Consider the following 15,775-nt stretch of genomic DNA (forward strand, 5'->3'; position numbering starts at 1 on the left):
TCAATGTATGCAAAAAAACAAAAGAGCATCTTTTTAGGCTTTAATATCTCTGCTGAAGCTGAAAGGAGTGGTTGGCTTCCTGCCTGCACAAGTGTCTTCCCCAGGATTCCTGCCATAAGAGCTTCAAATCAGAAATTCTGTCATGAAAAACACTTTTCTTACTCAGCAGACCAAAGTCGAGGAGCAATACAATGCTAAGCTTCAACAGTAACTGTTGTACCCAAGCTATCAATTAAAATAAAGTAGCAATAATGCTAGGAAAAAGGCAATCCTAAATCCATCTTTTCCTTTCCAAGACAGCTGAGGACTCTGTGAGAAAACAGAACATGAACAAGCTGTAGTCAAAACCATTAACTGTCAGAAAGATGAGCAGTAAAAATATTTCAGAGTGAGAACTGAATGTCTGTAATAAATGCCAAAAATGAACGATAGTAGAAAAGATACCTTCCTTGGGGTGCTTTTGCTGCAAGTTGGTTTTGGTCAGGTTTTTTGTGGCTGTTTTGGTTTGTTGTTTTGGGTTTCTTAGTGGAGGCACATGCAAGTTTACTACAGAAGGGAACAGATCCCTGTTTATTCAGATAAGAGATAATCGTTATAGGACAAAAATAAGAAAAGTCTTCAATACTGGAAGAAAAGGGGAGAGTTAAATGATGGTACACTGCAGACAAGGATTAGTGGTCACACAATATGCAGAAATAAACTTGCACTCCTTGCACCCTCTTCCTCACACAGTGAAATATATAACATGATATGTAGAGTGGTGTCAAATGCCACCATGTCTTTCAGATACGCGACAGCACCAAGGACTCAATTATCATTTGATTAGCTGTAAAACCAACTAATTTAAAACCAAACCAAATATAAAACAAAGCAATTAAATGTCTTTTTTTTTTTTTTGGAAATAAACCTAAACAAATAAACAAAATATCAAATCAATCAGAAAGTGAAAAAAAACACAACAGAACGGAAAAAATATTGAAGTTCTCAGATGAATATAGTAATAAAAACTGCAGAAATCATGTGTCACTCAATGCAAGAAAGATTGAGAGCTGCACTCCTAACTATACAACTTATTTGTCTGCATCTTCAGCATTTTCAAGGAGAGAATGGTTGCAGAAACAGGAACATCTGCTAAGGTGGATGCTTCTTGAGCATTTACAAAGTGTTTTGAAGAGTTAAAGAAGCCATCATTATCCTAAGACTTTGTGAATCAATTTGAATTTGATGACTGATTTCTTCACAGACGTGAGACAGCTGGCCACAATCCAGACCAATGCTACTGGGAATAAGCTGGATTTTACCCTGAACCTGCTGAGAAATTTTGGGGGCATCAAGTAATTCTAGTGAAGAACTGATTCTGATTCTCAGTATTGTCTCCTATAGACTTCAGTGAACCTGAGGAGTTTAAACCAGGAGAAAAGCCAACAAAACCTAGAGTGGAAGATGGAGGAAGGCAACAGGCAGATTAAAACAACATCCAGGAGACTGACAAGAGACTGCAATTCAGTGCATGGCTATTTCAGCCTGAAGACTGGAATGGTGGAGTCTGGTGAAAAACTAGCCAGGGAAAGAGAGACTTTATACGGCAGAGTGATTAAAGACATTAAAGCTTGGCTCTTAATAATAATAATCTTAAAATCTTCATACTACATTCATTTCTTGACATATTTTAAAGCTTTCAATTTGCAAAAATAACCTGAAGCAAGTTCCAAATGATCCATATTGCCTAGCACTAGACATGTACAGAGTGTTGTGTCTCAGAGCAGCTATACTGAAATCAATACAGTGACACACTTCTTTTTTAGGCTAAAGATCTTCACAGCAGCGATTAAATCTCTCTCTTTGGTATACATAGACATTCAGTATATCCCAGACCTAGTATTTTTACTTAGCACATGCTAAATGGATAAGAGACAGGTGACTTCTTTTTGATTTTGTGGCTCTGTTCTACAAAGATGCTCTGATTTAAGGTCATCGACCAAAATACTCACTCTTTTACTTCCAGTGAAATTCAAGAAAAACATACCCGAAAAACATTTTACTTGCTTACAGCTCAATCCACAAAAAGCTGTAATAGTATCAAAGTGATTTTTTAATCACTTGTAAGCATTGAGTTGTTAAAACTAATGTCTCTCTTGATACTTGACTAAGCACATCACAAATAATAATGCAAGCACATTAACTTGTCTTAATGAGAGTTTCCAAGGAAATAGTGACTCACTGTAAACAATTTACCCAACAGCTTCTGCTGAAACATGCACAACGGCTGCACAATCCACCAAGGTATTCTCTACTTTGTGCCTCCTAAGTTTTATTTGATGAAATACAATTAAGCATACAATACAACATAAAAGAGCAACAAAGGAGAGTTTGCAACATATTTTTCAAGCTATCAAAATGGCAAGTAACTAGATATATTTAGAATGATTCTTAATCTTACCCAGAAGCCCTGCACATGTTCTAGATATCACAATATGGGCTTAAGGAAGTTCTGTGCAAGAGTATATGGCAAACCATTCCCTTATAAAAGTATTATTTTTTTCAAATAAAACCAAATTATATTTCAAGGTAAAAAATATAAATTTATATTAATATAGGGGACAGGGTTTTCTAAATTAAATGTTTATGTTAGACTACTAACTATCTGTTATTTAGGTAGCAAAAGTAGACCCATTTTCAGTAGATATGCAGTACTTTTGAAATTACAAAGATTTTATTTAGGTTTGTAAAAATGACTTTGAGATTCGTGTGTGTGTCAAATTTAATTTCCAACAGTTTTTACTACATTTGGGATAATCTTAACCTCTTAATTAATATTCATTTTTATAAGGATACAACTATTTAATACAGAGAAATCCTTTGAGCATTAGTTCTTTAAAATGTTTTCATTTACTGGTGGATGCTAAGGTAGACTTTACCATATAGATTTTTTAAAAAATACAATTTCTGTTTCTTTTACTTCTACCTTAAATATCCTGTGTTACTATGTTGCCTTTCCAGTTATTCTTGATCACCAAAACTCATACATAGTGTTGTCTTAAGACCAGTGGAAGTTCTTCTTCTATTATTTAATTTTTCTAGTGACAAGCAAACAAGAGTGATGTGTATGCTTCCACCTTTATTACTCATTTTTCCCCTCTTTGAAAGTAAGACGATGATCCCTGATATGGTCATTCTGTATTATCACTTCATTATTCTCACTGTAAATTAGAATCTTGTGTCTGCTTAAAAGATGACTAACACTGAGTGACCTACCATAATTTTTTTTGAAGGCTACAGTAGCCTTCAAGCTAACAAATCATACTAGTCAGTCTAAATTTTCTACATGTTAAGTTTAACCATTTAGCTCTTTTTTATATCCGTTTGTATCACATTACAAATTCTTCGGTATTCTACCACAGCCTTATGCTAAGTATGTGCTGAGTACTGCAACACTTTTTAAGGAAAAAGGGTCTTTCATCTAAAATACCCACTAAAGGTATTTAACATTTTCACTGTATTTTGTCTATTTTGGTGCGTCTTGATTCTGAAAGAATGTGCAAGTTTGCTTGGAAAGGACTAACATTTCGTATCTCACAAGGAAAAAAGTTATTAACTGTGTTTTGAGTTATTCAAAACAGAGCAACAGATCCAATAGCAACAAAAAACTATGCTCACACAACACAGACAATGGGAAATTCTGAGCTATGCTGGCTCATCTTCATTGAGGGGTTACATACCTGTAATATCCCAGAGTGGCTCAGAGCAGCATTTGTCTCACTTGGAAAAGATATCATGTGATCTGGAAAAAAGTTCTATAACAACAAAAATTTGTATGAAAGTTCTGTAAAAATAAATATAAAACTTTCTATCTCTTTTGGATGTCCAATTTAAGTTCTCAGTGCAGTGCAAGACACTGCAGATTCCTTGATCCAATAATTTAAGCTTACCTAATGTCATCCCAGAATTTGTGATATCCTATATACTATTTGCTGAAAAACTTAGAATTTTGAGAAAACATCAATAGTCTCTGGAACAGAATTTTCAGACAGCAGTGCAAATCATATTGCAATATTTGGGACTCATATTGCAATATTTGGGCCTTAAGTGTTGTTTTTCTGGTAGTAATTTCTATTGCTGTTGACACCCAACTTGCCTGGGGATTCAACATGCTACAAAGCAGGGAGGATATACACCAATGTGCTGAAAAGTATATTGTTTTTTATTGTTTTCATTACACTAGAAATAAAATAAAATTAAAAAAAAAAAAGTAAAAAATTTTGGAATAACTTCCATTAATACATAAGAATAAGTCTTAGTATTTTTTAATTTTCCACTTTCTATGATATGAATTAACAGAAAAATTTGACTACATCAACATGATGGGATTATAAAGTCCACATTTAAAATGCCAATTTGATTATGAAGAAAGCTCAAGACCTGCAGCTGAGGAGTACAATACAATCATGCAGATATGAACCAGATAAGGGTTTGACCATCACAAATAATGCTTTTTCAAGGCCTGGAGAAGTTTGAAGCTAATATTCCCTTGGCCACCCAATGCCACACTGAACTACTGGTAGGCTTAATTCATATAAATTTATTCTGATAAAGAATTCTTGCTACACCTGAGACCACAGTGCTCAGAAGAATCTCTCAGCAGGAATAGCAAGAACTGTGATGAGCTACAGCTGCTGACCCTAGTTATAGCTGCATGCCTGCCACACTCCACAGCTGGTTCCACTCACTGGTTAACCAACATATGAACTCAGTCTTTGGAGGTAACAGGCAGAAACCAATGCATAGGAAGTCCTGGCTGAATATAAGGAGGAATATCTTTATTGTGAGGGTGACTGTGCACTGGAACAGATGGCCTGGAGAGGTTGCAGAGTCTCCCTCACTGGAGATATGCAAGAACTGTCTAGACACAATCCTGTGCTATGTGCTCTAGGATACCCTGCTTGAGCAGAGAGGCTGGACCAAATGACCCTGGTCCCTTCCAACTTCACCTACTTTGTGATTCTGTGAAAGCTTCTTTACTAACTATAGACTGGTGTACTGATATCTCCATATGTGGGGAGTACATGATTTGTCCAGAGACACATAGGTGAATCAAACAAAAATCCTCTCAGATCTCTTATATTTTTTGGCATCCTTATATTTACCTTCTTATCCTTTTCATAGGTAGATTATTTGAGTTCCCTTCCACTTGTTACCTTTTCAGCCCTCACACATTTCTGTTGTTTCTCCCTTTGACATCTGAAACGAGCTGGCTTTATAAGAGACAGCATTAGGAGTGGTCCAAATACACCATGCACTCGAGCAACCAGATGGTTTCTCCTGCTGAGCCAGGACTGCTTCCATGGCCTTTCCCATCAGCCAAAGTCTGAATCAGCAGTATTAACCTTCGGCAACAACCCTGAGCTACAACTCATCTCTTCTCTTTCCATTCCTTATGTACACTTACTTTGGCTTCACTTTCACTTACCCCTAATAGGTTATGGCTGCTCATGGCCTTTTGTGTCAGTTGCCATTTAGCTGCAGCTGGGAAAAGCTGCCAGTGGGCAGCACTGGGCCATAATATTCAATCTGCACTTGAACAATAAAATCATCTTTGCTACAGGTACCTCTCCTCACATTGCTGTTTTGTTGTCACTTGACGAAAAGTTCACTCAATTGCAAAAAATTTATTTTGTTGCAGGTCCGTGTGCAACAAAGTTAAACCCATTGCTCACCCCAAACAATAAAATAATGAACATGGATGCTTTACAATTGCAACAAAGGGACTGGCCAACAGTTATATGCACTACAATATATTCCCATATTTCATATATTCCCTCTCAATAATTCGTTTTGACTCACATAACACTAACAACTTTACACTCTGCCTTTCTCTGTGTAACAGAAAAGGCTATTTTGTCTTTACATTGCTTCACAGATATAATGTTAGGACTTACCAGGGGATTTTTAAAAAACTCATACTTGGCATAATTTTTTCTAAAATACAGTTTGGTTTCCTCTTCCATTACCCAGTTTGATTGAACTTCCATCACTAATTCATGGTCTTCTATAGCTCTTCCTGTAAAAAACACAAATTTTAAAAACCAAACAACCAAACAAAAAAACCAAAAGCTAATATCAAGCTCATGAGTAGTAGAAGACAAAGAACTCTCATGATCCACAGATGAAGTGGAGCAAAGTTAAACTTCCATTGAATTTAACTCCTTCTTCACTGAATTTAACTAATACGTGAGTCCATAAAGACAGAGATTAAGGATGCTATATGAAAATCACATTTTTTAACCAGATTAAATGAAGCAAATAAAACCATAAAGCAATTCAGTAAAAAAAAATACCCCCAAAAGAAAGAAAGAAATGTAAGCATTTTAAAATCTTGTACAGGCTTCTCTACTCCAAAACACACTCTTCAGGTGCAAGGACAAAGAGACCCTAAAGAACTGATGGTCTTACTTAAAACTAGTTTGTTTTTTTTTTTTTTTCTTCCAGCTTTATAGAGAGAAAGTGCTCCTCTGGGATGACATTTAAAACTCTTAAATGGCATTGTGACATTTAAGAAAACACCATTTCCTCAAGACTTACTTCTTGGTAGAAAAATAAGACATTGTGCATCACCCCAATGGATGGGTAAGGATGCTGGTATTTCTTCATTTTTAAGGTGTCACATCAGAGAATATTTTACAAGTGAGTCAACTTACTTTCCTGAATGAACTGAAACACTGAGTTAGTGCTCTCCAAAACACAGCCCTGTAATCAAATCCCTAAATGTTGACATGAAAAAGCTGTACTTCAGTTTAGGTAGATCATTTTTCTCTTCTAGACTGGAGATTTTCTACCTTCCTTTCTATGGTCTTTATTATTACTATCTCTAACATGAGAAGTACCTCTTACAACCCAAAACAGTCTCCTTAACTATGGAAAGTAACTCATGCACATAAAAGAAGATTTAATATTGAAGTGCATGACACCTTTTAGGTAGCCTCCTCTCTGGCCACCCATCAAGGAAAAAAGTTTTAAACTAAATAAAAACCATAAAGCCATTCCTCAGTATTATTGCATAGGTAGTGCTTTACGAGCTTTCCCACAGGCTACCTAAGAGAATGTAGAGAGTGAAATCAAAATGAGAGACTGAAAGACATCAATGATCTGCCTACTCAATGATCTGCTCCTACTCAAAGACGAGCCCTAGAACACGTGTTCAGCTGCAGAAGCAAATAGAAAAGTGTTTACAGTCAACACAAAAATTTCTCAGTATAAAAGGAAAAAATTCAGGATGAAGACAGTACTTCCCTTGAAAAGGAGAACAGTTAGGGCAAACTGTTCTGTTTTCAGAGCCTGCCTTGCACAGGGGAATTGCACTAAAAGTATAGGACTCCTAGCACCGAGGTACCTGGCATCATCCAAATCTAGGCATGTTTCAGCTGTCCTCAATAATCTTAGACAAGGTGAAAAACATTAAAAAAATTATTTGAATTCAATATGTTAAGACAAAGGGGACACATACCAGAAACACACAGTTCTGAAATATATTGTCATTTATAAGGCTGCAATAATCGTTGAACTTCCGATATTTGAAATAGCGCCCAGGCTATTGCAAAACTTCGGAGGTGGGGAGGAAATCTGAGCATCCCGGGTGACAAGGCATGGGCTGGGTGCAGTGTGGGTGCTCCATGGCAGGCAGACGGGGGTCACCAGCCAGTGCCCCAGGAAGCAGGACCACCTCACCTGCCCACTCGCCCTGAGCCAATTCTACCTGGTCAGCACCTGCCAAGCAATACAGCGAGGACACAACCACGCTTAATGTTCAACAATAGAGCTCCACACCAAAGGGCATATATGTTTGTGAAAACTAAAATGTAGAGACTACGGGGTCTCTGTTTTGGTTTAGGTGGCAGTTTTGCTGGTTTTTTTTTTCCCTTTTTAAACCTTCACAGCAGATACTTCCATGCAGAAATGAAGGCATAATACAGTGATGTAATTAATGTCTGTCTTGATTAAAAGTAGAACGCTGTGCTCAGCTCACTAAGATTCATGCAATTATATCTAATTCAGGAGTATTCAGACAGCTGTTAGATGGTAAAGAAAATGTTCACTAATTGATGGATGAATTATTAATCCACATCATACTGGAATTTACACAGACACACGCTCACAGCTTTCATTCCGCTCGTTCCTTTCATTACCAATTCACTTAACTTGTGAGATGAAAATGACTGTCCAAATTTACATGAGTAAAACATGCAATAATAAATAGCAAACAATACAAAACTAACTCATCATTTGAAAAATGTTTGTTCAAGCTACTCATCCAGTTCTTAAGAACACACTTAATGCAAGTCAAGATCAATATGTTAAACCTTTCAAACAAAATCAGACCTAACAGTATCGTAAAAATAATTATCATTCGGTACTATAAAAAAAAAATAAATAGAGGATATCGCAAGTTGTTCCTTTCCTTAACTAGCGGTGTTGAATTGCCAACCTCATCATCTAGGAAACAATTTTACTTTTAAAATGAACCTTTTTCTAGAACTATGTTGGAAGCAGCTGGAGCAGTCAGAAGACTGGATGGTTAATGTAGGTCTCCAGCAATTTTGAGAATATCAGAATTTTAGGAAAAGCAACTTCACTAATTATTTGATATTGAAATCCTCCAAGAAAACCTTCAGATTGAAGAAAACAGATTGTTTGGCAAAAAGCGTACTGTGAAAATAAATAAACCTGGAGAAACAGTGCCACTATTGTTCTCGCATGGTTTGTCTCTGGTGTCTTCTTCAATAGTTACTGCACTACTTAAACACCAGCTACCCTATAAAACACAGAAAACACTTTTGCTATTTATGTAAAAGTGTTTTCTAAAGCCATTTTGCTACCTCCTCTTCTATAGCAGTCGTTTACAGCCCCGACCCAGATTTAACTCTGACCTTACTCTGAGTTGGAAGCATCTTACAGCTGATACATTCAGTGCAAAAGGTTACAAATACCTTTGAAATGTTACAAAGCAAGAGAAGAAATTTGAAAAACGTTTGTGGCTGCCTTCATAGCATAAAGGACCATTAAAGGGCAGAAACCAGTTTTAGCTCTTGTAGTTCATCCTTAAAAAACAGCTGTTGAACACAACTGAGTCACAGATGCAGTGTCCAGTTTATTTTCTATGAATGCACAAGGCCGCATTCCCTACATACATACAGAGAAAAGGACTTTAAAAACAGCTTTTAGACATATTTAAATATCCATGGCTGGGGGGAAGTGTGTGGGTATTTGGTTTTTTGTTTGTGATGTGTACTCTTTTTGTTAAATCAACAGTACTGGAGTTACCAGGTACCAGTGCAGTCTCTTCTGAGAATTAAGAACTCCAAAGAGTTTCCTACATATTTTAGAATGCAGGAAGGCCTCCAGAACATCCTCTTTCTCAAGCCACACTTTGCACTAGCATCTGGAAATGCCCTTGAATTTGCAGAAGTACTACATTTTGTAACTCCAGTCCAGTGCCAAAGTTCAAGAATAACATGCAAATTCTGGGTGATGTGAAATTAAACCCAGATTTTTTTATGGCATTTGTCTCTAGTAGATTTTTTTTCATATACTTTCCTATCAAAACTATACACAATACAGTACAGAAACACAGTGCTGTAAAAGGAATTAAGATTGTCTGGAGTTTCAGTTCAATACTATATCCCAGCAGTGCACTTCTAAACTCATCTCTTGCTGAGTGAAGTCTTTCCTGAGCGCTGCATGTTTTACATCTCTAAAAACATCCCATTCCTCACTATAGTTAATTTGCCTTTTTGTTTTTATACTGCAAAAGTACACCTATACACTTCAAAAAAGAAAGAGACCAGGAGTTATAGTTATGTTCTGAAACCACAGATTACACCTTTTAAACTGTACAATAGAAAAAGAGTAGAGGAGTACTGTAAAAGAGAAAAAGAATATGCTAGAGGAACACTGATGATGTGAAAGCAGTTCAGAACATTTTGTTTCCAGCAACTTAAAATACAACACATAGAGTCACTTCAACACAGTTCATTGGTCCATATCTGGAAGTTTAGAAGAATGGTTTAGGTCTGCTTTTTAAGTAGCCCTGTCCCAGAGTTCACCATAAATCCAGCCAAACTGATTGTATTGCAGGAAAATACTGACAGCCCACTCTGATGTTGTTTCTGAAGACTGAGTACTATTGTCCAGGTAGAATAGCACTGTGTAACTGCTTTCTGTCCCTGATGTCAGAGATTCACTCAGGTGCCCTGGGAACAAACAGCATTTTATCAGCAATGAAAATAACCCCAGTCTTTCTAGAGATAAGCACAAAATACCAGTAAGAGAGGAAGGACTGCCAAAGAAAAGCAAGGAAGAGCAAGGAAGAATTTGCAGTGAGAATCTTAACTATCAGTGTCTTCCAAATCACTCTTACAAATGCAGATCAAGCAATGTGAGGCAAATGTACCATAAAAAAATCCACTTTATAGCTGTGCTTTCAAAAAAAAAAGAGAATCAGAAGAAACAATCCCCCAGAAGAACAAATTCACACAAGACTTCCCATCATTTTCCTTCCAAGCCTTTCTCTTGAAATCGTACTTGTATGCAAAAATTAAAAACCAAACACTGTATTTACCACCATACCATTATATAGTAGTAGTCTTACCTAAACCTATGTGGGTAAGTTGTTCAAAGAGAGTCCAGCTGTGGTCATCAATATAGTGGTTCTTCAATATCAAGAGCTGACAAACATCCCTGGCTGTTATATCACTTGGTACTTCCAAAGCTCTGCTAGTATCATCTTCACTATACACTTTGATTACCTGCAATAAACAAAAACTCTAAAATACCCGTAAATTTAATCTTTGCTTCAGTTATTCCAAATATGTTCCTCTCTCAGCTTCATGACTGAGACAAGAACCCATACACATAGAATGCAATATGAAAGACAGCCATTCCTCTCCAGTGCAATGGCACAATTGAGAACAAAATAGCCCAGCAAAGCACATTCCACTTCTAAATTTGGCTACTGGACATCCCTTGCCACAGCACACCGGACAGACTGATGAACTCACTTTAGAAAAAAATGTTAATGAAGGGGTAAATAAACATGGTGAAACTATACATTCTTAAGTAAGCTGAAAAAGAAACCACAGAGCATAAACAACTCAAGAACTCTATGACCGCAGAGCTGTAGAAATATTTGATAAAGAAGTTAGTTCAGAGAACAGCAATCAGATTCGAGATGCTCATAACGCTACAGGTAATAAAAACAGGAGATGCTACCGAGTGGCTTCAAATTTTGACAAGCACAGGCAACCTCAGTATAACAGGTGTTCAAGATGCTTTTAATTTGTCTCAGAAATACTCCTCTCAGTTTATTGAATTTATCCATATCCATGAGAAAGCAGGACAACTTCACCTGCACTTTATGCACAACACCTAAATACCATTGTAAACTCTTCATTAAACAGCAAGATATAAGTTCTTACTTTAAAGACAAACAAGCATGTTGTCATCAGTCAGTCTTTAATTGCTGTCTTACTGAACACATGCTCATTTCAAGCATCTAATCAACAACCAGCAATGCATTGTTGCCCTAACTTGTTATGGCAGCTGCTTCTCTGGTTTGTGCTGAAGTTGGTAGGAAGATGAGGCAGGAACTGCCACTTATCTCCTGCCACCTGCTTCTCTCTTACTAATGGCAAAAATTCAAAAATAATTTTAAAAAAAATCAGGTCAGCTCACTCATGTTTTCCAAACTCCAGATCAAGGAAAAACAACTCCATTTGAAACCCACACAGAGATTTTAAAACATATTGATGGCCTAACTCCTCTCCAAAACGCCTGTTTTTCTCAGTGGAACTAAATATATGGCAATTTTTTTCCAAAATAAATAAGTATTAAGTTCGTAAAGATTTGTTTTAATATTGCAGCTATTAAATGATGGCAGCTCAAGAGTTCCACATGATATTAAGCCACCCTTGCCACAACACCAATCTTCAGGATATGGGAAACATTAAACTCAAGCTCCTAAAACACTGAAAAATCTCTTTCTATTCATGAATCAACAGCCTCAAACCTGAGTCTGACAGGGGAAACAGGCAGAATCTATTTTCCAGATCTACTTAAAAAAAGTAGATCCAAGGTTTCCATGGGCCTAAGCTGCAGCCCAGTATTTACATTTAGTACAAAAGGTAAAAAGACCACATCGCTATTGATTTCAGTACTGCCAAAACACCCATGATTGATGCCTACAGTTGATTTTATAATATGTCTATCCTTTGGCAGCATTCCCACTGCTAGGCAAGAGAGACCAGCAGCAATGCAGCCTGTTTGCAGCAGAGTCTGATTCCACACACACAACTTAGAAGTCCTACTCCAGTCACACTGAAATTACGTTCAGCCATCCGGAATAAACTGGCATGAAATATTTAAATCTCTGCAGTATTTTCAAGGATTCAAAGATTAAATTAAAAGAGGTGTCTGGTAGGGTGCACTGTAAATGGGATGGAGGGCTGTAGAGGTGAGCTGACAAAACAGAATCCCATCACCTTAAAATATGTCCTTCTCTGGGCAGCACCAAAGTCAGGGACAGTTTCATTAGTCTCTCCAGCAAGTCTGTTTCAGTCTGAACCTAAAGGATTTTACAAGCTGAAGTGCCAGAAAGGAGAGACAGTATAGAAGGGGAAAGTAAAGGAGAGAATTAAAGCACCTTTCCAAGTGTTGATGACCATTTTAAGTCCCTTCCAACTGAAATATTCTATTCTGTTTCTCAATATTCTCCCAATACAGCCAGGGTGGGAATCCACTTGAGCACCCTGGCTAGGGACCCTATGGCATGTACCAGAAACTAAAGTTTTCTCCAGGCACTCATCAAGTTTGGTGATGTGCTTGTTTTACAGCAGGAGCACGTACAGCCCATGCTGAGGCTCTTGACAGATGATTTTAACAGAAATTCCTTTTAAAAGGGTTAAGAGTCACAGTGCAGATGACTACACTCTTATTGCAGAAGAAATAGAAAAAGACTTTTTAAAATGCTGAAGATAGCAACACAAGTCATGATAATGAGCTGCCTGTGGCCATTCAGCTCAGGGAGCGGGAAGCCTTGGAGGTGGCCTTGGACTACAGGAGCACGGCTAAAGCAAAACAAAACAACACAACAAAAAAACAATGAGAAAAAAAATCAGTTTATATTCTCTGTGAGTATTCTCACTCAGCTTTCCAGTACAGGGAAATAAATCCTGTGCAAGTCTAGGACAACAGATCACCCCAGCTCACAGCTATGACATCTGCTACCTTATAAAACACAAATGCTGTGCGATTTTTCTCTTCCTTGCAAGGGATTCAAATGCAGCAGGAGACAACAGACCTAATAGACCATCATCAACTTCTGTCACAGTTTTTGCCTAATGAATTAAACATGATGGTGCAAAACTCATTAGTTAGAGTGATTTTTGAGGTTTTTTTCAATTGGAAGTTGCTCAGTCTGCACTTTCTGTTGTGTTTTAAAGCAAAGTCTCTTGTAGGATTTGCTGGGAATGTAGTTATTCCAAAGGGAGTGGATCAGATGAAAAAGGATAAATTCAAAATCCCATTTTTCCTTGGAATTATGTTGCAATACTTCTATTCCTAGAAAGAGAGGATGCTTTAAGAATTAAAGGGTGGAAAACCTATGCTAAAGATGCAGCTGTGCTGACCTCCCATAGAGATGAGGAATCTTGAGTGACCACTTTATTTTTATTAGCAGTTATCAGGATGCATTAGGCTGGCCAGTCATCTCCACCCTGTTCCATTTTCCTCCCTGAAAAATTTGTCTGAGAAGTAGCAGACAAGAAAAGAGGTACTAATTGAGAACAAGCTCTCATAGTTTTCATTACCATACACTCTCAAACTTTGTTCTAAACCAAGCTGTTTCACTTTCTTTGACTATACCTATTAGTAGACAGAAAAAATTACCTCACTAGCACTCAAATCTTCTTTCCTCTCTTGTTTAAATTCAAGGATATTTCAGTTCTTCCCAAGGCCAGAAAAAGAAACACCTCAATAGCTTCTATTTAAGTCACTGGAAGTAAGAAATAAGCAAGTCCAAGATCTTCCTATCAGAGGAAAGCACCAACTCAGCATGACAAGCATTTAACATTTTCATTGCCTATGGGAGCAGCCAAGGAAGCACAGCATTCCTACATGTCCCCTTTCCATTTTTCAATATACTAAAAATCAGCCAAGATCCCAGAAGTATGTGGAACACATCTTTATCCCTCAAAAAAATTATTCTTATAAGAAATGTTGCCTCAAAGTAAAATATATTACTGTTTATATTTCACTAATCAAATTAACTCAGAATGTAAAATAGATGGTGACAAATAAAACCTAGTATTTAATACAGGAAAAGGTAGTAGCTTTCATACTAAAAAATAATCAGAAGGAGAAAAAAAGCCAGAAAGTGTTTAAAAGAATAAATAAAAGCACATAAGGTAATCAGCATGGGAGGAGGGAGGAGCGAGAGAAGCAAGGTTGGACTCTACTCCCCCAAGTCTTCTTCCACACTCAACTGTCATCTCCACTACAATAATTAAATAATGTGTTCGTAGACTTTTAAGAGAGGATGTCCAAGTCTGATTCTTCAGAATCTTCATGCCATCTGTTTCGGAAGTTCCAATCTGCAGAAACAGCACAAACATATGCCCTGCAGTGAGGAATTTCAAATTTCAAACCAAAGTCCTAACGTGTGAAAAAAGCCAGGTAGAACCAACAGAAAAAGAACCACTCAGCACATGGATTCCATATTTAGGTGCCTACACCAATATGATCTGACAATTATATGATTCTTAATGCTCCTGAAAAGCCATTAACACAGTGGGTAATCACCACCTTTAAAAAAACACCCAACAAGTCACATTTATTTATAAAGATAAAAGTACCTAACTTCAGCTTGTGTTTTCTAGAATTATTTCCCCCTATGAATAAAACACTGCACGTTTCTGTAGTTATATTATAATTTCAGTCACATTTATGTTAAATGCAGAGTTATTGTGTGCAAAACCAGGCCTTAAAAAGTCTCACACTCCAGGGTGCCATACTTTCCCTGAAATGCTGCCTGATACTATGCTAACCCCTGTCTTTAGTGTTAACTATCAGGCTATTTGCCTGAAGCATTTGTTCAACTCCCAACCCTGCTCCCTGCTAAACAAATTTTTTTGCTTATTGATATTGGCAGAGGGTAGGGGAATTTGGAGTGTATTTTAACTACAGCAGAGGCACTCAGAAATTTCTAGCATTTTGACCTGTTTCATGACTTCTAGCAATAATCTGTCTTGATTTTAGTGAGAATTGGCAAAATTCTGCATTCATAAAAATATTTAAGAGGTTAACTCACAACTGGTTGAAAACAAATAGCATGTTAGTAAAGCTTACTGTCTTTATCAGTTGTGAAGACTTTCCCTTTAAATATCCTGGTCTACAATTAAAATGCCAGCTTCCAATATTTCTTCCAAAGGGAAGATTTCCAGGCCAAAAGGATTCACACAGTTTTTAGAAAATTACATCTGTCAATAAAACAAGGTGCACACAATGTTTAACTGCAGCAGTCCTGACTTCTTTTTTGGAACACAGTATTAGCTTCAAGAGGCAGAAGGAACACTGCTCCTATATAGAAAGATAGTCAGTACCTCAGGTGACATGAGCTTAACATCTCCATCATGCACAGACACCCTATCAAGGTATTTTTCTAGAATGCCTTGCTTTCTTCTCAAGGTACAAATCAGAAAATTTATTAAAACAGCCCAATCAGGCAGAT

General features: G+C 37.1%; 1 protein-coding gene across 3 annotated transcripts in view; it reads right to left on the bottom strand.

The window, feature by feature from the left end:
- The window catches only part of GRB14 (growth factor receptor bound protein 14), a 61,312-nt gene that overhangs the window by 15,879 nt on the left and 29,658 nt on the right, over window positions 1-15,775 (bottom strand). For all 3 annotated transcript variants that reach the window (XM_027911488.1, XM_027911486.1, XM_027911487.1), the window contains 3 exons: window positions 10,643-10,799; window positions 5,937-6,058; window positions 3,720-3,794 (listed from right to left, as the gene is read on the bottom strand). In XM_027911488.1, the coding sequence (XP_027767289.1) occupies window positions 3,720-3,794; window positions 5,937-6,058; window positions 10,643-10,799 (354 nt within the window). The remainder of the gene's footprint in view (window positions 1-3,719; window positions 3,795-5,936; window positions 6,059-10,642; window positions 10,800-15,775) is intronic.

This window comes from Empidonax traillii, unplaced genomic scaffold (assembly GCF_003031625.1).
Source record: "Empidonax traillii isolate 1590-97213 ecotype Southwest subspecies unplaced genomic scaffold, ASM303162v1 scaffold33:size3420811, whole genome shotgun sequence".
Lineage (NCBI taxonomy): Eukaryota > Metazoa > Chordata > Aves > Passeriformes > Tyrannidae > Empidonax > Empidonax traillii.